We start from the raw sequence: 21,707 nt of genomic DNA, 5'->3' as shown, positions 1-21,707 counted from the left end.
TGAATACACCTAGATTTTAAAAGTCAATAAAAGTCATTGAAAATCATGATACAATACCAGCCCCTTAGAATATACTGAAAAATGTCACAAAATCCATTATTTTATAAAATCCAAACAAATCCATCAGCATTTGAATACTACCAAAATTTTAATGGATTTTAAAAAATCCCAATTAAATACTATCGGATTTTAAAACATAATTCAAAATCCTAATTGAATACCACCAGATTTTGTAGCATAGTTTAAAATCCCAATTGAATACTCAAGATTTTAATGGTTTTCAAATACTCCTAATCGAATACTCTCGGATTTCATAAATAAAAAAAATGCTATAAAATCCCAATTTAATACACCCTTCTTAGTTTTTGGTTGTGATATTAAAGCGTCTTCGCAATTTTAGATAAAGGGCATTTTAGGAAAATCAGTGATACGTTCTACTACTCCTTTGTCATGCATTAATAATTTTAATTAGTTGTGATATTAAAGCATCATGCCAATTTTAGACACAAATATTTTAAGAGAGTCTGTGTTTATATTCTAGTACTATTTTGTTGTGCATTGATAACTTAATACGTATCCCCTATTTCCTCCATCTCATTTTAACTGTTTTTGACTAAATTGGATTTTTTTTATTTGATGTAGATATTATTTTTTTAAAAGTCAATTAAAATGAGACAGACGAAGTACCTCTCCGACCTTCTAGGTGGCCCAAGATGAAAATATATGATCTGCACCACAGTATTTTAGGTGAATATATCATCTTTCTCCCAACAATTATAGTCTGAGGCTCGAGGTTCTTTTCAATGATCTTTTTCATAACTTCCTATTGAAAAACGTATATATACTCAGATGATGAGTTAAACATATATACTATTTTGCAGGCCTACTGTCTGCTGTACTTATAACCGGAGTCCTCGCGGATTCAATAAAGAATGCAGTTGGCCGGCCTCGACCTGATTTCTTCTGACGCTGCTTTCCTGATGGCAAAGAAGTATGCCAGCCTAAATTATTGATATTTATTTTAGTTAATTAACCATTATGGTTTTACATTTTCGATTAGTTATTATCAGATCTTTAATACTCCCCTTTTCAGTTGTATGACCAATTCGGCAATGTTATACTACCTCCATCCCAAATTAGATGACCCCGTTGACTTTGAGCACGTAACTTTAGGTGCATTGACCGTCTACTTCCGAAATTTATTTTTTTATTTTTTCTTTTGTAAATAAAAATTTTGATATTTAAATATTTATTTGCAAAAATAAAATTTTAAAAATAAATCATGTAGCTATGCGGTCAATGAACCTTAAACTGTGTGCCCAAAGTCAACGGGGTCATCTAATTTGGGATGGAGGGAGTATGTCATAGTATAACAAATGAGATCCGGGAAGGACGTAAGAGTTTCCCAAGTGGACATGCTTCATGTAAGAACACTTCTTACTTTATAACACATTTATTGTATAATAGTTTTCATAATATATTTGTCGTATCGTGATGCTAAGAATATGATAGTGTTATGAATAGAATGACAAATTAGTGTGATGCTATGCAGGGTCCTTTGCAGGATTAGGATTTCTTTCTTGTACTTAGCTGGAAAACTTAAAGCATTCGATGAGAAGGGAAATGTGGCAAAAATTTGTACTGTGTTGCTTCCTCTTCTTGTTGCAGCTATTGTTTGTGTATCTCGGGTAGATGACTATTGGCATCATTGGCAGGATGTGTTTGCTGGGGGACTCTTGGGTTAGTTCTATTCATATAATTTTTATATAACTATTGTCTTGCTCGAGAGTGGCTGTTAATTAAAACGTTTTATCCATATCCAGGGCTTGTGATGGCTACCATATGTTATCTTCAATTCTTCCCACCACCATATCACACTAATGGTAGGCTCTGAAAAATCATTTCACTAGCTAAACTTAAATCTACATTTTAGTACGATTAAAAATTTATTTAGATTGCTTTGTTCCACTATACTAAGGATACTAAGAAGGTGATCACATACTATATTTATGGGGTCATTTGAGCAAACTTAATAAAAATTGACTTACTGCTTAAAGTAAAAAAATGGATTAGGAGTATAAATAGGTTAATAAAGTGTTTAGAAAGATTAGGAGTATAAATAGGTTAATAAAGTGTTTAGAAAAAAAGTATCTGAGAGAAACTAGCATTTTCAACTTCTTAAAAGTGTTTCTATTTATTTACACAAACGAGTTAAGAGAAGTAAAAAATTGGATTAGGAGTATAAATAGGTTAATAAAGTGTTTAGAAAAAAAGTATCTGAGAGAAACTAGCATTTTCAACTTCTTAAAAGTGTTTCTACTTATTTACACAAACGAGTTAGAAGCTCCTTCGGATTAGCTGCAGCTTACCAGAAAAATAGGTCGCCAAATTATAAATGTTAAACAAGATTTGTGTTATAACTATAGAAAAATACAAGATACTGGTGGTATCGTTACCGTCTTTTCCAGCTTTTTCAATTGCTTCCAAGAACTTCTGCTGAAGACGGGGAGTCCAAGTCATGCGTGACTTCTTAGAGTTGCAGCCATCATCTTTATTGGTGGCAAGTGAAGAACCTGGATCTTCTGCCACCTTATTCTTTCCTTTTTTAATATTTTCCGGATCAGTATCGCTTGCTTTCCTCTTTAAATTACTTTGATTCTCATTTCTTTCTTCCCCCTCCGCACTGCTAAATTCACCAGTCACCCTGTGAATGTGCAGGCATAGACTTGCAATATCATAATGGGTAAGAGGTTTCCGGAAGTTGTAGCACACCCCATTGGCGATAGCCTCTCTCGCTGAATCCACGGTAAGGTTTTCATCTATGACTGCATATGATTTAGAGCAGTGGCGGATTCAGCTCCGAAAATAAGGGGGTCGTATATAATATTTTGTAATGATGATTAATCGGAATAAACACAGGAAAAAATAATATTCATATTATATAATTCTTTACCGTTTCACAACATAAATAAATCATTTCCACTTTGATTAGAATGTTGGATACCAAAATGATAATACAGAAAACAAAAAAAATTATTATAAAAAAAATAAAAATTAATATTCAGATTATGTAATTTTTTACTGTTGCACGACATTATGTAATTATGTAAAATTAAGGACATAAATTTAAGGGGGGTCGACTGACCCCTCTTGCCCCTATCAAGATCCGCATCTGATTTAAGCCCGAGACAAACCGGCTCTAAATGTAATAAGCAAATTTTAAACAGTAAATTTTTGAGCTTACACAAAATAGGAATGTCTTTGCGTAGACTGTGAATTTGATGTACATACTCAAAGTTGTTCGTCCCTGAAACCAAATCATTAAAACACATTATCAAAAGTTAGTGGTAAATAAGTGAGATCAATCCTAATTATAACCCTAAATTTAGCCAAAAAAATATTCCACAACACATCTGAGCATCTCCAATTCTGTTTATTATTTGATATGACAATTTGATCAAATAAACTGATCATTTTTGTTAGAAAAAATCTCCAATTTTTTAATTTATATGAGTACAAAATTAGTATAGAACCGTAAAAGTTACTCATTGTTATTATTAAAAATGATATAACATATATTTAAAAAATCAAAACAATGATTTTAAATTTTAAAAAATACATATTCAAAATTACCCGTTTTATAAGCTACTATATTCTAAATTACATGGTTCATTTCACCACATGTACCACATAAATGATATTACTAGATGACGAGATCAATTGAGCACTCCATCTAATCTCATCAAAATAATTTTCTTTCTAAATAATCTATCTTTTTAATTATAAGATAAATGAAGAAATTTTTTAAAATATTTTAAAATTTAAGATAATTCAAGAATTCATAAATACATCCGGATTCATAAATACACCACAACACATCACATTATATATCAATAAAAATATAAATTTATTTTGAATTAAGAGGCATAGTGATATGAATTAATACGAAATTTTAAGAATATCAAAAATTTCACATTAGAAATATTAATCAAACTCAAATTTTTAAAAAGCACTTTTGGATAGAAGAATGGGATAAAATCAATGTCTTCACAATAACAAAAAAACAATAAACAAAATATATTTATAAAAATGTGTTGACAAATATATAAATATTCAAACAATTACCTTTATAAAATTGTTGTTCGAATTCTTGTTTAAGGGACCTGAGTGAAATTCTGTCAGGACCAACCAACAAAAGACGGACATTTTTTCTGGCGAAAAAAAGACTAGCGTTTACATGAGCTACACTAGATGATCCTTTTGTTGCACCACTAATTACATTACTGTGGTCCATTCTTACCGAGATCAGGAAAGAATTTCACAAAAAAGACTTTTAAATCTATAAGTCGGGAAGGAAAGAAAGATTATGATTATGAAAGGCACAGAGGAGAGTGTCTTATAGTATATAATGCACACATTATTTTTTTAGTGGGTCCAAATTTGAAGATTTTTATTCGATTTTGGAAGAGATACGATCTATAAAGTTGGCATTAAATTGGAGCCTTGTAATATCGTTCATATTTATTGAAATCTAATAGTAATTAATATTTTTATTATAAATTTACATATAATTTATCATTTATAAGTAATTATAAACATTGTTATCAATTGATGAAACATCCGCCATTTTTAAGGTTATTGTTGTACATGTTAATTATATTTTGTCCTGCAATTTACAAAAATATTTGTTTTATTTATTGATCAGCATGTAGAACATAATATTTAGGTTATCGGATATTTAAAAATATTATAAAATCAGAAAATTGAATTAAAATAATTTGATTATAATTTATGCAATTTTAAAAAAGTGGGAAATCCATAATTTATACAATTTAAAAAAACTCCGAAATTCCAACACAAATGTTAACACCATATAACTTTTCTCTAACTTTTAAATATATACAACACAATTCTTTGACACATCATTATTAGCTTGTGGGTCCTTCATAGGCCATCTTATAATTTCTTTCAGATCCACGTTTAATCTTCAAAACAATTGGTTATAATTAATATGTATTGTAAATAAGAGGAGATCTATGTGTAAAGATATCATAATTTAAGTTTGAGGAAGATCTAAAGATAATATTAGAGATACGATATGTTATAATTTTAGGAATATCTAAAACATATTTGATATGGCACAAATTTATGGGGCGTGTATTCTATTAGGATTTTAATGAATTATTTTTACTATATAAATTTTAATGGATCGTATATGATTTTGATTTTGTGTAAATTCTTGATAAAATGTCATAGATTTGATAGGATTCAAGCACAATGCTTCAAAATCTCATGGAGTTTGGTGGGATTTCAATAAACTTAGAATATACTGAAAAATGTCACAAAATCCATCATTTTATAAAATCCAAACAAATCCATCAGCATTTGAATACCCCCAGATTTTAATGGATATTAAACAATCCTAATTAAATATCATTGGATTTTAAAGTATAATTTAAATTCCCAATTGAATACCACCAGATTTTGTAACATAATTTAAAATCTCAATTGAATACTCAAGATTTTAATGGATTTTAAATACTCACAATTGAATACTCTCGGATTTCATGAATAAAAAAATATTATAAAATCTCAATCCAATACACCCTTCTTAATTTTTGGTGGTGATATTAAAGCATCTTCGCAATTTTAGATAAAGGGCATTTTAGGAAAGTCGTGATATGTTCTACCACTCCTTTGTCATGCATTAATAATTTTAATTGGTTGTGATATTAAAGCATCACGCCAATTTTAGACACAAATATTTTAAGAGAGTCTGTGTTTATATTCTAGTACTATTTTGTTGTGCATTGATAACTTAATACGCATCTCCTACTCTCTCTGTTCCATTTTAACTATTTTCGACCTTTTTACACATCTAAACATAATTATTTTATATAAAATTTGTATCAATTAAAAATTTTGAATCTAAATTTTTATTTGATATAAGAAATGATTTTTTTTTATTTGGTGTAGATAATCTAAATTTTTATTTAATATAAAAATTGAATTTTTTTTATTTGATGTAGATAATATTTTTTTACCACTTAATATACATGTTAAAAAGTTAAACATCATTTTTCAAATGAAGTATCTCTCCGACCAATCGACTGTGCCTTTACCGAGGCGGGAAGAACCCTTCTAGGTGGCCCAAGATGAAAATGACTCAAAATATTAATACCACATAATTGGGCCATCTACCACATAATGCTTTAACTTGGTTCAATATATAATTAAGCAAAAATCTCAGTATGATCCGAGATATGTACCAGGCCCCAATGTAGATCAGCCACCTTCCCCCTCAAAAAATTTAGGCAATCTCAACTTCCTCTCAAAATTATTAATGATATTTATGGCATACTAAGATCATGTTTTACTTGGAGAACTGATTTCTAAAATTGTTACTTACCAGCTCATGCTATTTGATTTATATTTTAGAATAATCACCAAACATAAATCGGATGCCTAGAGTTTCATCCAAAAAATCTTAAAATCTTCTTTGCTGAGGTGGGAAGAGTATATGTGTAAGCATATGAATGATTTTCATTTTGGTTCATCATTTCATATATATTGATATTCTTTTAAAACGGTTATGCATTAGATGTTTGAGACATCCTCTTAATATTTAAGAAGTTATTTCGAGCAATATAATTAAATATATTATGTATTTACATATTTATGAATTAAAATAATAAAAAGGCTTAATCATTAGCTTTTTCCCCTGGTTGTCATATCAAATTATAAATTAAAATAATTGCTGAAAAATTGATCGCACATCACTTAATATAAAATGAATAGTATTCTGGTTATTAGAGCATGGCGTTGGCTATAATCGTTGGCTAAATGAGACCTTTAAGACATTATGTGAAATTTGACGAAACTGTAAGACATTTTGCTTCAATAGTGTTGGCTATATTGGTTGCCTATAATTTAAAAATAGTATGTTATTAATATTTTATATTGTTAAAATAGAATATATCAGTTCAATATGGTAATAAATGATGTGCTACAGACGTGCAGAAGTTCAACAAATTTAGTCATCCATAGGAGAGTTTGGCTAAAATTATAACCAGCTAAGTATAGTCGGAGTATGAGGTTTTTCGAGATGTTTGGCTAAAAAAATTTACTTTTAGGATGTCAACTCACATTTTAGTTAGGGTTTTCAATGGTTGGAGATGGTGTTAGTGTTTTTGTCATACCCAAAGAATATAACATGATTTTGTATAAATTTCATTAATCTTGCTTAATTGGTCATTAATCTTGGTTCGTACGTACATGTCTTTAGCGTGGACGAGAGGTGTCTATCGTGTCTGTGCCATATATTTTCATATGTCTTTAGCGTGGACGAGAGGTGTCTATCGTGTCTGTGCCATATATTTTCATATGGTATATTTTCGTGTTTGTATATTTGATGGTAAAGTCGGTACCCGCGTTTACAGTTAGTGTATTTAATCTCAAATACATAACTGTTTTAAACTTTTTGTGCATCTTTAATATAAATGTAATAACAAAATTTAATTATATTACTTCCTCCGTTGTTAAATATCTGCCTTTTGACTTTTTGGCATGCATCTTAAAGTGTTTTGACTATATAGTTAAAAATATTATTTTCGAATTTTTTTTTCTGAATAAAAATATTATATCAACACTTTTATTCACAAAAAGAAATACTTGAAAATAACATTTCTAGCTATATAGTCAAAGCAACTTAAAATGTGTGCCGAAAAGTCAAAAGGTAGACATTCAAAAACGGAAGGAGTATAAGTTAAAAGATATATTTTTAATGTATTATTTAATAAAATATATTAAATCTTAATATTTGCATACAGTTGTATACAATCTATACATGTATATTATATATATATATATATATGTAACTTTTATATAAAAATATATTTATATTGCAAATGAAAACCCAAACACTAAATTTATGGTGCACTCTCGTATTCATGTATCAAAATTTAAGTTCATGCTAATTTTTTGTGTCGTGTATTAAATTGTCAAAGTCTAGATTCCGATGAACAAGTTATAAGCGATATTTGACTAACACAACTTTTCAAGTGTACGTCACCCATACTTGTTAATCTTAGTCCTTAAAGTTGGGAAGAAACCTTATGACAAGAAGTGCATCTTTGTGAACATTCTAAACTGTTATGACTGGAAATGGTGCTTGTGCATTGTTCACAATGTACCATAGAACGAAAGTATGGGAGAACATGTATATAGTTTACATAATTAGTGTAAATAGTTCAGAGAATTGTTCTCCTTTGTCTGCGAGTAATCTTACCAATATTATATGAAGGCTGTATATGTTCTTTTGTAGTACTTGGCTGTGAGGAATTCACACATCAATTAAGTTACCTAATTTCATTGATCTTAATTAGTGTCTTTTTTCTCACTTTTTTTCTCCAACAGGGTAGGGCATGCAAGAGAGTTTGAGCATGGTATGCATACTATCAGGTCTCATGGAACCACAGTTGCTAGGACTCACATGCATGATTGGTTTATCTTGCTTTTCCTTATGTGCGTCGAGATCATTTTAAATATCATACACCCATTCAATCGCTTTGTTGGGAAGGATATGATGTCGGATCTTAAGTATCCATTGAAAGACAACACAGTGTCATTATGGACTGTTCCGGTGAGTTTCTTGTACTGAGAAAGGACACTATTTCATATTGATTTTTTGAACTAGTACTAAAATATAAAGGTTCACTTGGATGGAATGAGGAGAGAATGGAGTGAAATTAAAAATTACGGAGAAATTTGATGATGAAAGAAGAAAGTATGAAAAAATAATGACTAAATATGAGTGAGTCTAAATTTTTTATGATGAAGATTGTAGGAAAACATGATAAAGGAGTGAAATGAGTTTCTCTCCAAAACATGCAAATTAGATTTCTAGTTCAAATAGTTGAAACAGAATGATTGAAAAAATGAAAATTACAAATATTTTCACTAATCACCTCTAATTTAAAATATAAATTTCATTTCATTCCCCTGCATTCCATTCCATCCAAGTTTATCTAGCCTTTCACCGTGTATAGTCCTAATAATTTATTCAGACTCTGGAGATTTTACTGATCATCTGTTCTGGTATTATACAGATTTATGCAGTTTTGTTGCCTATAATTGTTTTTAGCCTCTTCTATATCCCGAGAAGAAGCGTCTATGATCTGCACCACAGCATTTTAGGTGAATATATCCTCTTTCTCTCAACAATTATAGTCTGAGGCTCGAGGTTCTTTTCAATGATCTTTTTCATAACTTCCTATTGAAAAACGTATACTCCGATGATGAGTTAAACATATATACTCATTTTGCAGGCCTACTGTCCGCTGTACTTATAACTGGAGTTCTCACGGATTCAATAAAGAATGCAGTCGGCCGGCCAATTCGGCAATGTCGTATGCCATGGTATAACAAATGAGATACGAGAAGGACGTAAGAGTTTTCCAAGTGGTCATGCTTCATGTAAGAACACTTCTTACTTTATAAATACATTAATTGTACAATAATTTTAATAATATATTTGTTGACACTGAAAATCAGTGTGATGCTATGCAGGGTCCTTTGCAGGATTGGGATTTCTCTCTTTTTACTTAGCTGGAAAACTTAAAGCATTCGATCAGAAGGTAAATGTGGCAAAAATTTGTACTGTGTTGCTTCCTCTTCTTGTTGCAGCTCTTGTTTGTGTATCTCGGGTAGATGACTATTGGCATCATTGGCAGGATGTGTTTGCTGGGGGACTCTTGGGTTAGTTCTATTCATATATTTTTTATATAACTATTGTCTTGCTCGAGAGTGACTGTTAATTAATTTTTTTTATCCATATCCAGGGCTTGTGATGGCTCGAGAGTGACTGTTTATATAACTATTATCCATATCCATATGCAGCTCTTGTTTGTGTATCTCGGGTAGATGACTGTCACTCTCTGAGATCTGGAGACAATGGTTCAATTGGCAACAAATTTATGGGGAATATGGAGTGCTATAAATTTAAAAGTATGGGAGAACAAAGCACACAACATGAGCACTAGAAATGCAAACAGAGTAGCTCAGAGAGTGATCAGTGAAGTAAGGAATTGGCAAGCTCCAGAGGTCAATCGATTCAAGGTTAATGTAGACGCATCTGTATTCTCAGAGAGAGCCAACTATTCCATCGGTATGATTTTACGAGACCATGAGGGAGGATTCTGCAGAGCCCGTAGTATGTGTCAAGAAGGTGAGGTCTCAGTTTTCGAAACATAGGCTCTTGGAGTGCTAGACGCTATAAAGTGGGTGATAGAGATGGGCAAAGAGAATGTAGTGATTGAGTGTGATCCCATGCTCACTATTCAAGCAATCTGCAGGGCCACGGAGAACCTTCTTGAGGTAGGCAATTTGCTCCAGGAGAGTCGTTCATTGATGAGGGAGCAGCCTGATATTCTTGTTTCATTTGTTAGAATGCAAGCCAACAAAGTAGCCCACTTTTTAGCTAGGGTTGCTTGTGAGGTTAATAGCTTTGTTGATTTTATGTCTCCTCCACAATTGGTGTTGGAGAATACTATGTATGATGCTTTGATGATCTAATGCAGTTCTGCGTTTCAAAAAAAAAAAAAACTTTCAAACTGCTATATTCCATAAATAATCTAAAACAAAATCAAATTCTGAAACTTGCTTCTAATATATCTAAAACTAAAAAAGGTAGTTCTAATTTTTGATATTATTCATCCGAAAAATCCAGAAAATTAGAAAAATAGAACGGAACGATGTAAGAGGCGCCACCTATACGCCTCTAAAACTAAAAAAGGTAGTTCTAATTTTTGATATTATTCATCCGAAAAATCCAGAAAATTAGAAAAATAGAACGGAACGATGTAAGAGGCGCCACCTATACGCCCCTCACTTCTCCTTTATATAGAAACAAAATCAGATTAAACTTTCAAGCTACTATATTTCATAAATAATCTGAAACAAAATCAAATTCTGAAACTTGCTTCTGATATATCCGAACTTCTAATTTTGATATTTTTCATCCAAAAATTCCAGAAAATTAGAAAAATAGAACGGAGCGATGTGAGAGGCGCCACCTACACGCCCCTCACTTCTCCTTTATATAAGTATATATATTGATATTGATTTAAATCTTGATTGAATGTCACCATATTTTATAGTATCATTTAAATTTCTAATTGAATACCTTAAGATTCACAAGTATTTATTAAAATTCAAGTTGAATACCCCGAATTTCATAAATTAAAAAAAAATCTTTAAAAACTCAAATAAATACATCCCATGTGATTAATCGATGAATTTTGTTAATCTTTTAAGATCATTAAAAATTTTCTTATGGGTATTGTTTTTTTTGTCATAATCACTTTCACGTGGATGAATTGTACCGAAATACAATACCTGTAAAATCAGAGTTCTTTCATTCAAGAAAGTTTATCATCAAACCGAAAGACATGCAAAGATATCTCCGGACATTTAGATAATAAAACATTCAAGTATGAAAGTAGAACCAATAGAAACAAAACTAATTAAACTAAAAATAATTAAAAAGCTACTACTATTAAAATCTCTTAGAAAGTAAAATAAATAATTATATTTAAAAAATTCCCTTTGGTTAGATACGGACGACGAATTTGATAATTAATAAAAAAAAATATTAAATGAAAATATATTAATAATATTTAACCTTTAAATTGCAAAAACTTGGCATTAAAAATAAATATATTAAAATATATATTCTATAAATAATAACTATAAGCTCGCTAGTTATATTAATGAAAAATATTTATACATATATATATTTATATAAATGTATAAATAATTTAAATTAGAGCCAAAAAGCGGTAAGTGCAATATAATACAATGCATAATAATCTAAATAATTAGTAATAAAATATACTAATATTTATTAGTCATCAAAAATGACACCAAATTACCTTTTAAAGGCACAATTATGCCATCAATTATGGCCCCTAGAAAATGGTACTCAGGCTATTAAAAGCCACTAAACAAAGGCTTCACCGCCAAGAAATGGTACTCAATTATCTAACAATCTCCACCAAATAAATCACCCACATTCAGTACCTTGTTATCAAGGTTGTTTTTCGTGTCCATTTTTTTGGGATGTCAATGTTTTATATTTTGATGTTTTCGTGTGGTTTATTGTGGGGTTCAATAATTTTCCTGAGACGGATTTGTATGGTATTTTGGACGATCTACAAGGCTCACACCAAATCTGAGACGGTGGTGAATATCACAAAAGCTCACCTTTCACAACAAAAATTTGATCTTGTTTTGGGAGTATTTGTTACTCCAGTATCAGTTGATGTAACTGATGAATCTGAACACTGGGCTACAGATGGTACTTATGTGAAGGTCAATTGTGATGCTGCTAGTTTTATGATTGATGTTGATTGGATTGTTCGAGATTTCGTTACAAGACTTCCTAGATCAAAGAATTTGGATATTCTAGGTGTAAAACAATCTGAAAACAAAATGACTATTTGTTTAGCTCGTTTTTTTTTCACATTCAGGTTGTAGTTGACAGTTCGGTGTCTTGTCCGGGCTGGATTTCAGTATTTTAATGTAATTTTCCATTCACGTCAAAAAAAAAAAAGGATGATAATTTGCTCTCTTTAACATTAATTCAGAGATTATGATACATTTACTATATAGTTGATGTAAACATACACAATATCAGGTAGATAACACTAAAAGTATCGGTTAAGTGGCGTAGTAAATATAGGAAACATTAAAGAGCTTGAATAAGAAAGATAGACCTTTAGCGTCAATTAAGTAGGCGACGTTATTGTCTTAACAATAGTGTCATTTATCTGAAATGCCGACGCTATAGTGCTATAATTAGTGTCGGTTAGCTAAAATATCGACGCTAAGTCCTGCCCAATAACGTCGAGTATCTAAAATGCTGACACTATAGTCCAGCTTAGTACAGTCGGTTATCTAAAATACCGACGCTATATTCCTACCCAATTGCGTCAGTTGTTTGGATAATCGACGTCTAAAATATTTTTTTTATTTTCTTGTAAGCATCTATCATTTCACCATGTTAATAAAATATGTTGAAATTACTTAAGAAAAGTAAGCCATCAATTCAATCTTATCAATAAAAAAAATATTATAGAGTTATTTATTACATTAAATAAATATACATCGTCAAAAGCCAGTCAAAACTTAATGACTTCTCTCATATGATATCTCAACAGTTAACTTATTTTCTCCAAGGAATAATATTACTAGATAAACTTGAGGACAGGAGTTTAGGCTAGAACACAACACACCAACTCCGTGTATTGTATGAATTTCCTTCGAGAGAAGAAATTTGTTGATAAAGTGAAGCCTGCAGAGCCCAAATAAAGAAGATAAGAGACCGATTAATCATAAATTAAAGAACAATATTCAAATAAAATATAAAATCCTGCAACTAGCATAACCTCCTGCCCCACCAAACAGATGCTATCACATGATAGATAATGAAAGATCTTTTACATTTATTTCTCAAATATTACCATTAAAAAGTATCATTTGATAATCTTACCTGTTACGTGAGATTAACTGAAGCAGCAAGGTAAAAGAAATAAAAATCTTTGAGAAGTTTTATCGTTACAAGTGCATAAATTACTTTAGAGGACCTCAACAGTCGGAGAACAGATAATGTAACATCTTAACCAAAACAAAATTGTAACATTTAAGCGCACAATACTATATGATATATCAATATGGATTACTGAATTCTTTACAGAGATTATGATCAACTTTTCCAAGTTTTTCGAAAATCAGCCCAAGTCAAGTGCAAAGTTTATGCAGAAATACAGTGCAAGAAGTCAGGTTCTTGCATCAAATCGCTAACCTGTAAATCATATTCTTCAGCATGATACTTGTTATCAGAGTTTGAGAACAACATATGATAATTAGTGTTTGAAGTATAACGAGAAATACCTTCATTTTGTCTTCAAGCTTTTCACTCAAGACTCTATTAAGTTCTTGAACATCATATGTTGCAAGAAAGAATCATATGTATCCCAACCAAAAGACTTTGTTAATTCTTCTGCAGAACACTGGTCTCGCTAAATTAAAGCTTATAAAACAAACTCTGAATGATGTGAAACCCCAATCACTTTCCCTGGCATGAAGTTGGTGTTGTGATCTGCAAATCAACAATATTTTAAATGAATAACCGAGTCGAAATTTAGTTGGGCCATATCTCAAATAAATCTGTAGGATTGTAAAAATGTATGAAATCATCTCACATAAGTGTATGAAACAATACAATCTGACTGGCTAAGCAAAGGCCAAACTACTATATCAAAGGAACTTGTCTAGTTATTTGCCATAAATTCAATATCTATATATAAAGGTTTTTAGGATTAATGGAGCCAATTTGACAACAAACTAAATCCAACAGAAAATTCCTGTTTCAGTTCGTCTTGAATGAAGTGACTCGATGCCTAGCTAATGGCTTGTGCCTGTAAATGATTCATAATCATAAAAAAAATGGTGTCATTCAAAGCTTCTGACAGTATAAAAACAAGTTCGCTCCCCTGAGCTTATAAGCTCAATCGTGAGTTTAAAAAGTTGTTATCCTCTTTTTGTTGCAGGAATACTGTTTTCCGACCTTGACAACTATTTTTTTAGAAGATAGTAGAATTTATGAACAAGACTACCTTTTCAGTGTTATTGTATCCCCATTCAACAGCAAATTTGAGAGATCTGCATTTACCTCTGTGTCTGATAGACCAATAGTGTTGCAATGATACCAGCCTCTTGTGCAGAAATCAAAGAAGCGCGGTGTAACGAATAAGGTTAGAGAGTCGCATGCCAGTATGTATTTTTCGCTTACTGACCAAGCCCATCTTTCTATTTTTATCTTACATCTATGTATATGAAATGATGGTATGAGAAGAATGCTTGACAATGTGATTTTAAACCAAACGCATAACATGTCTGATTATAATTCTCAGGACTAAATGTTGAATGTACAAGAAAAGAAAATAATGTGACCTGTAAGTGTACTGATCTTCAGGAAATAAATTTCAGGATACATAGCCTATCAAAATGATTTAATTGAAAAACCCAATGTGTTTGTGTTTGGTGTATATGTAAGAAGAACTAACATACCCCAAAACTACCAATCTGACAGAAATATGTACGCAGCAACTCACCAACCCAAAATGACCAATTTTGGAACACAATATCCACGCTCCCTACATCTAAACAATACCGGAACAATGGTGGTAGGGCTGCATAAGGTCCGCGATGATCCTTTGATTGAATTACTGGCTGATCGTTGCAATCAAACATCATATTTTTGTACATCTCTTCGTAATACTTCTTCATAATTTTGTTCTTAAGCTATGAACCACTTGGAGTTAAAAATCTAAATACAAATTTGGATAAGTGTGTGTAAATATTCTTCAAACTTACTTAAGAAGAAGAAAAAGCTCTTACTTGTTAACTGCTTATCACACCAGTACCAAATTTCAGTCGCTGCCACTGAAGAGCAGACCAAGTCACAACAAAAATAAAACATCAAAAAAATAAAAGAACTTCAAAACAAGGGTTTTGTTCCATAGCCCCGTATGCATGTAAGTCTTAACCAACACACAGCTTCAGACTCGTTAGATCTGAATAGCAAAAAAAAAAAAATTGCTTGAATCTGGACCCTTGAAATATAGATCCGCACCCAGGATGTGTATGTTATATAAAGTCTCACCCTCAAAACAATTGTTGTGCACTTTTTGAAAAGTGTAGAACAACTGTACACATTGTTCTCGCAAGCAAACTGTTCTCACTCGAATCACGGGCACATTTTATTAGCTTGTGGGTCCTTCATAGGTCATCTTATAATTTCTTTCAAATCCACGTTTAATCTTCAAAATAATTGGTTGTAATTAATATGTACTGTAAGAGGAGATCTGAGTGTAAAGATATCATAATTTAAGTTTGAGGAAGATCTAAAGATAATATTAGAGATATGATATGTTTATAATTTTAGGAATATCTAAAACATATTTGATATAGCACAAAGTTACCGGCGTGTATTATATTGGAATTTTAATGTATTATTTTTAGTCTATAGATTTTAATGGATCGTATCTGATTTTGATTTTGTGTGGATTTTTGATAAAATGTATAGGATTTAAGCGTAATGCTTCAAAATCTCATGGATTTTGGTGGGATTTCAAAAAACTTAGAATATACTGAAAAATGTCACAAAATCCATCATTTTATAAAATCCAAACAAATCCATGGTGGGATTTCAAAAAACTTAGAATATACCGAAAAATGTCACAAAATCCATCATTTTATAAAATCCAAACAAATCCATCAGCATTTGAATACCACCAAAATTTTAATGGATTTTAAACAATTCCAATTGAATACTATCGGATTTTAAAGCATAATTCAAAATCCTAATTGAATACCACCAGATTTTGTAGCATAGTTTAAAATCTCAATTGAATACTCAAGATTTTAATGGTTTTCAAATACTCCTAATCGAATACTCTCGGATTTAATAAATAAAAAAATGCTTTAAAATCCCAATTTAATACACCCTTTTTAGTTTTTGGTTGTGATATTAAAGCGTCTTCGCAATTTTAGATAAAGGGCATTTTAGGAAAGTCAGTGATATGTTCTACTACTCCTTTGTCATGCATTAATAATTTTAATTAGTTGTGATATTAAAGCATCATGCCAATTTTAGACACAAATATTTTAAGAGAGTCCGTGTTTATATTCTAGTACTATTTTGTTGTGCATTGATTAATACGTATCCCCTACTTCCTCCATCCCATTTTAACTGTTTTTACCTTTTTACACGTCTAAAAAGAATTATTTTATAAAAAATTTGTATCAATTAAAAATTTAAAATCTAAATTTTTATATGATATAAGAATTAAATTTTTTTATTTGATGTAGATATTATTTTTTTACACCTCAATATACGTGTTAAAAAGTCATTAAAATGAGACAGACGAAACCGAGGCGGGAAGAACCCTTCTAGGTGGCCCAAGATGAAAATATATGATCTGCACCACAGTATTTTAGGTGAATATATCTTCTTTCTCTCAACAATTATAGTCTGAGGCTGGAGGTTCTTTTCAATGATCTTTTTCATAACTTCCTATTGAAAAACGTATATATACTCCGATGATGAGTTAAACATATATACTATTTTGCAGGCCTACTGTCTGCTGTACTTATAACCGGAGTCCTCACGGATTCAATAAAGAATGCAGTTGGCCGGCCTCGACCTGATTTACTGCTGGCAAAGAAGTATGCCAGCCTAAATTATTATAGTATTACATTTTTGATACTATTATCAGATCTTTATTAATACTCCCATTTTCAGTTGTACGACCAATTCGGCAATGTCGCATGTCATGGTATAACAAATGAGATACGGGAAGGACGTAAAAGTTTCCCAAGTGGTCATGCTTCATGTAAGAGCACTTCTTACTTCATAATATATTTGTTTATCGTGATGCTAAGAATATGATAGTGTTATGAATACAATGACAAATTAGTGTGATGCTATGCAGGGTCCTTTGCAGGATTGGGATTTCTTTCTTTGTACTTAGCTGGAAAACTTAAAGCATTCGATGAGAAGGGAAATGTGGCAAAAATTTGTACTGTGTTGCTTCCTCTTCTTGTTGCAGCTCTTGTTTGTGTATCTCGGGTAGATGACTATTGGCATCATTGGCAGGATGTGTTTGCTGGGGACTCTTGGGTTAGTTCTATTCATATATTTTTTATATAACTATTGTCTTGCTCGAGAGTGGCTGTTAATTAAAACTTTTTATCCATATCCAGGGCTTGTGATGGCTACCATATGTTATCTTCAATTCTTCCCACCACCATATCACACTATGGTGATATAGTGAAAAATCATTTCACTAAACTTGAATCTACATTTTAGTACGATTAAAAATTTATGTAGATTGCTTTGTTCCACTATACTAAGGATACTAAGAAGGTGATCACATACTATATTTATGGGGCCATTTGAGCAAACTAAATAAAAATTGACTTACTGCTTAAAATAAAAAAGTGGATTAGGAGTATAAATAGGTTAATAAAGTGTTTAGAAAAAAAAATATCTGAGAGAGAAATTAGCATTTTCAACTTCTTAAAAGTGTTTCTACTTATTTACACAAACGAGTTAAGAAAAGCAGAAGGAAAAAACAACTTCTGTTTCCGATAACCAAACAGGCGCTATATAATATACTTTTGGATAATTTTTTTTTGCAGGCTGGGGTCCTTATGCACATTTTGATGTTGTAGGCGAGGCGCGTTCAACTCAATTTCCGATAACTCCTGTCAATGATATAGAGATGCATGTGACGCAGTCACAAGCTGCAAGGACTTCAGAATTTGTGACAATACCTTTGGGACATAATTCAAGTTCAATGCTAAATGAACTTCAAGCTAAAAAAATGTGACATTTTTACTCTATAGTTTGTATTTGTCGTAACCTGATGGTATATAGCTTTGTTCATAAAGACATGTTTGTGAATTATCTGTTAATAACTGAAATCATTTATACTACATTATTATACATTAGTGAGTTCAAGGATAGAACTTGGAATACAATGCTAAATCCATAAATATTAGTTTTCAAAATAGATGTATGTTAAGTATAGAGAGTGACAAAATTTGAAAGCAAAGAGCAATAATATTTTTATTATTAATAATTGGATTTAGTTGATCGAATAGCAAAGACGGCTCATTATATGTGAGTACCTGATTATCCGTATAGAGTTAAATGAGCAAAGTCAAGTATAGAATTTTGATATCATGTTAAGTGATCAGTCAGTTCACTTAAAATCTTAGTATATTTACCGTAAGGTTTGATCTTATGTTACACAAACATTATTCAAGAATGATACCCATCCCATATAATAATACCTTATACATACCTTACAACATAGAGCTACACTACCCACATGACTCAAATAATTATTTACTTTCTTTTATTACATACTTTACAACACAGAGTTACAGTATCCACAAGACTCAAATAATTATTCACCCCCTAACTTGTACTTTTCATGGTACTGCATGTTCTTTGCTACCTGGTTCCTATTAATAAAATTTTGTCTAAAATATTTGTCAAAAACAGGTTGGATGTAAATAAAAAACATGTATGTTGTTTTATGGTCATGTGATATATATGTAGCCTATCCCTTCAACATGATCAAAGCTCGAATTTGTTCTACCTAGAAATTTACATAGATTTTCAGAAAAATTAATAAGAGAAAAGAAAACTCTATGATCGACACATGACATGCATAAAATTTCACTTCTATAACTCTACACATATGTAGGAGAAGAACAAATTGTATAGATAAAAATTGTTGGCCGGTCACAATTACTTAATTAAAATAATGATCTATATGAAATAAAAGATCAAGCAAAATACCAAAAAAATCCCAAATATAAGAATATAGAGGAAGAAAACGAACTTTAAAATAAGTCATCAAGAAATAAGTTCAAGAAGAGCATGCATCAGGCATTTGCTCATTCAAAGTTTAACCAAACATTTATTAAAAAAACAAAAAAAGTTCAACCAAACATAACCGTCCCAGAATTAGCAGCTAATTTCTGCTTCAAATGCCTGCAAACCATTGCTTGGGTGACCACTTGACGGTATCACTCCTTTGGCCCTCTGGCTGCACCTTTTGGTTCTTCACTAGGAGCCTTGAATCCGTTGTTAGCACGTGCTCTTTCATTGTTCCAGGCATCCAGCCTTTCCTTTACATAAGCAAGAGTATAGCCCGCGAAGTTACTAACAGAGTTGGGAGGATTTGGCAAACTTGGAGACCTTGGGATGTTTGGAGCAAAACGCGCCACAGAGTTGGGAGGATTTGGCAAACTTGGAGACCTTGGGATGTTTGGAGCAAAACGCGTTGCCACAGAGTTGGGAGGATTTGGCAAACTTGGAGACCTTGGGATGTTTGGAGCAAAACGCGCTGCCACAGAGTTGGGAGGATTTGGCAAACTTGGAGACCATGGGATGTTTGGAGCAAAACGCACTGCCACAGAGTTGGGAGGATTTGGCAAACTTGGAGATCTTGGGATGTTTGGAGCAAAACACGCTGCCACAAAGTTGGGAGGATTTGGCAAACTTGGAGACCTTGGGATGTTTGGAGCAAAACGCGCTGCCACAGAGTTGAAATTTGCAATATTTCATAAGTCTTTTCATAATAAGTAATTAGGTTAGTGATGTGGAACTAAATTGTATGCAATCTTGTACTAATTTTTCTGTTATGATTTCTTAATCATATATATAAACAACTGCAGAAAGAGTAACAAGTTCGAATGAGTTAACTTAAATAGATCATGTAATTAATTAGTTTTAAAAAAAAAGTACTACCTGCAAATGGCTAGCAACATTGTGATATGTCAAGCGAGGCTCATTCATAATGCTTAAAAGCTCCTTCAGATTAGCTGCAGCTTACCAGAAAAATAGGTCGCCAAATTATAAATTTTAAACAAGATTTGTGTTATAACTATAGAAAAATACAAGATACTGGTGGTATCGTTACCCTCTTTTCCAGCTTTTTCAATTGCTTCCAAGAACTTCTGCTGAAGACGGGGAGTCCAAGTCATGCGTGACTTCTTAGAGTTGCAGCCATCATCTTTATTGGTGGCAACTGAAGAACCTGAATCTTCTGCCACCTTATTCTTTCCTTTTTTAATATTTTCCGGATCAGTATCGCTTGCTTTCCTCTTTAAATTACTTTGATTCTCATTTCTTTCTTCCCCCTCCGTACTGCTATTAAAAGGTTGGGGAAATTCACTAGTCGCCCTGTGAATGTGCAGGCATAGACTTGCAATATCACAATGGGTAAGAGGTTTCCGGAAGTTGTAGCACACCCCATTGGCAATAGCCTCTCTCGCTGAATCCACTGTAAGGTTTTCATCTATCACAATAACAAAAAACAATAAACAAAATATATCTATAAAAATGTGTTGACAAATATATAAATATTCAAACAATTACCTTTATGAAATTGTTGTTCGAATTCTTGTTTAAGGGACATGAGTGAAGTTCTTTCGTGACCAACCAACAAAAGACGGACGTTTTTTCTGGCGAAAAAAAGACTGGCGTTTTCATGAGCTACACTAGATGATCCTTTTGTTGCACCACTAATTACATTACTGTGGTCCATTCTTACCGAGATCAGGAAAGGATTTCACAAAAAAGGCTTTTAAATCTATAAGTCGGGAAAGAATGGAAGATTATGATTATGAAAGGCACGGAGGAGAGTGTCTTATAGTATATAATGCACACATTATTTTTTTAGTGGGTCCAAATTTGAAGATTTTTATTCGATTTTGGAAGAGATGCGGTCTATAAAGTTCGCATTAAATTGGAGCCTTGTAATATCGTTCATATTTATTGAAATTTAATAGTAATTAATATTTTTATTATAAAATTTACATATAATTTATCATTTATAAGTAATTATAAACATTGTTATCAATTGATGAAACATCCACCATTTTTAAGGTTATTGTTCAACTTGTTAATTATATTTTGTCCTGCAATTTACAAAAATATTTGTTTTATTTATTGATCAGCATGTAGAACATAATATTTAGGTTATCGGATATTTAAAAATATTATAAAATCAGAAAATTGAATTAAAATAATTTGATTATAATTTATGCAATTTTAAAAAAGTGGG

At 31.5% G+C, this 21,707-nt stretch overlaps 2 protein-coding genes and 1 pseudogene across 2 annotated transcripts; 2 read left to right on the top strand and 1 right to left on the bottom strand.

Annotated features, from left to right (window-relative positions):
• The first annotated feature begins 713 nt into the window (after positions 1-713).
• Positions 714-1,745, top strand: LOC108198535 (putative lipid phosphate phosphatase 3, chloroplastic; annotated as a pseudogene).
• A 6,689-nt stretch (positions 1,746-8,434) lies between these two features.
• On the top strand, positions 8,435-18,455 carry LOC135148538 (putative lipid phosphate phosphatase 3, chloroplastic). The gene is made up of 7 exons (XM_064083833.1): positions 8,435-8,641; positions 9,108-9,195; positions 17,196-17,293; positions 17,366-17,456; positions 17,556-17,747; positions 17,827-17,885; positions 18,264-18,455. Exons 1-7 carry the CDS (start codon positions 8,447-8,449, stop codon positions 18,453-18,455), a joined length of 915 nt encoding a protein of 304 aa, XP_063939903.1. The 5' UTR covers positions 8,435-8,446.
• Positions 18,456-19,665: 1,210 nt separating this feature from the next.
• On the bottom strand, positions 19,666-21,188 carry LOC135148537 (uncharacterized). The gene is made up of 3 exons (XM_064083832.1): positions 21,020-21,188; positions 20,562-20,939; positions 19,666-20,174 (listed from the first exon to the last, which is right to left on the bottom strand). Exons 1-3 carry the CDS (start codon positions 21,186-21,188, stop codon positions 19,666-19,668), a joined length of 1,056 nt encoding a protein of 351 aa, XP_063939902.1.
• Between the last annotated feature and the right edge of the window lie 519 nt (positions 21,189-21,707).

This window comes from Daucus carota, chromosome 8 (genome assembly GCF_001625215.2).
Source record: "Daucus carota subsp. sativus chromosome 8, DH1 v3.0, whole genome shotgun sequence".
Lineage (NCBI taxonomy): Eukaryota > Viridiplantae > Streptophyta > Magnoliopsida > Apiales > Apiaceae > Daucus > Daucus carota.
The sequence above is the reverse complement of the archived record's forward strand: the minus strand, read 5'-3'. Positions and strand labels throughout refer to the sequence as shown.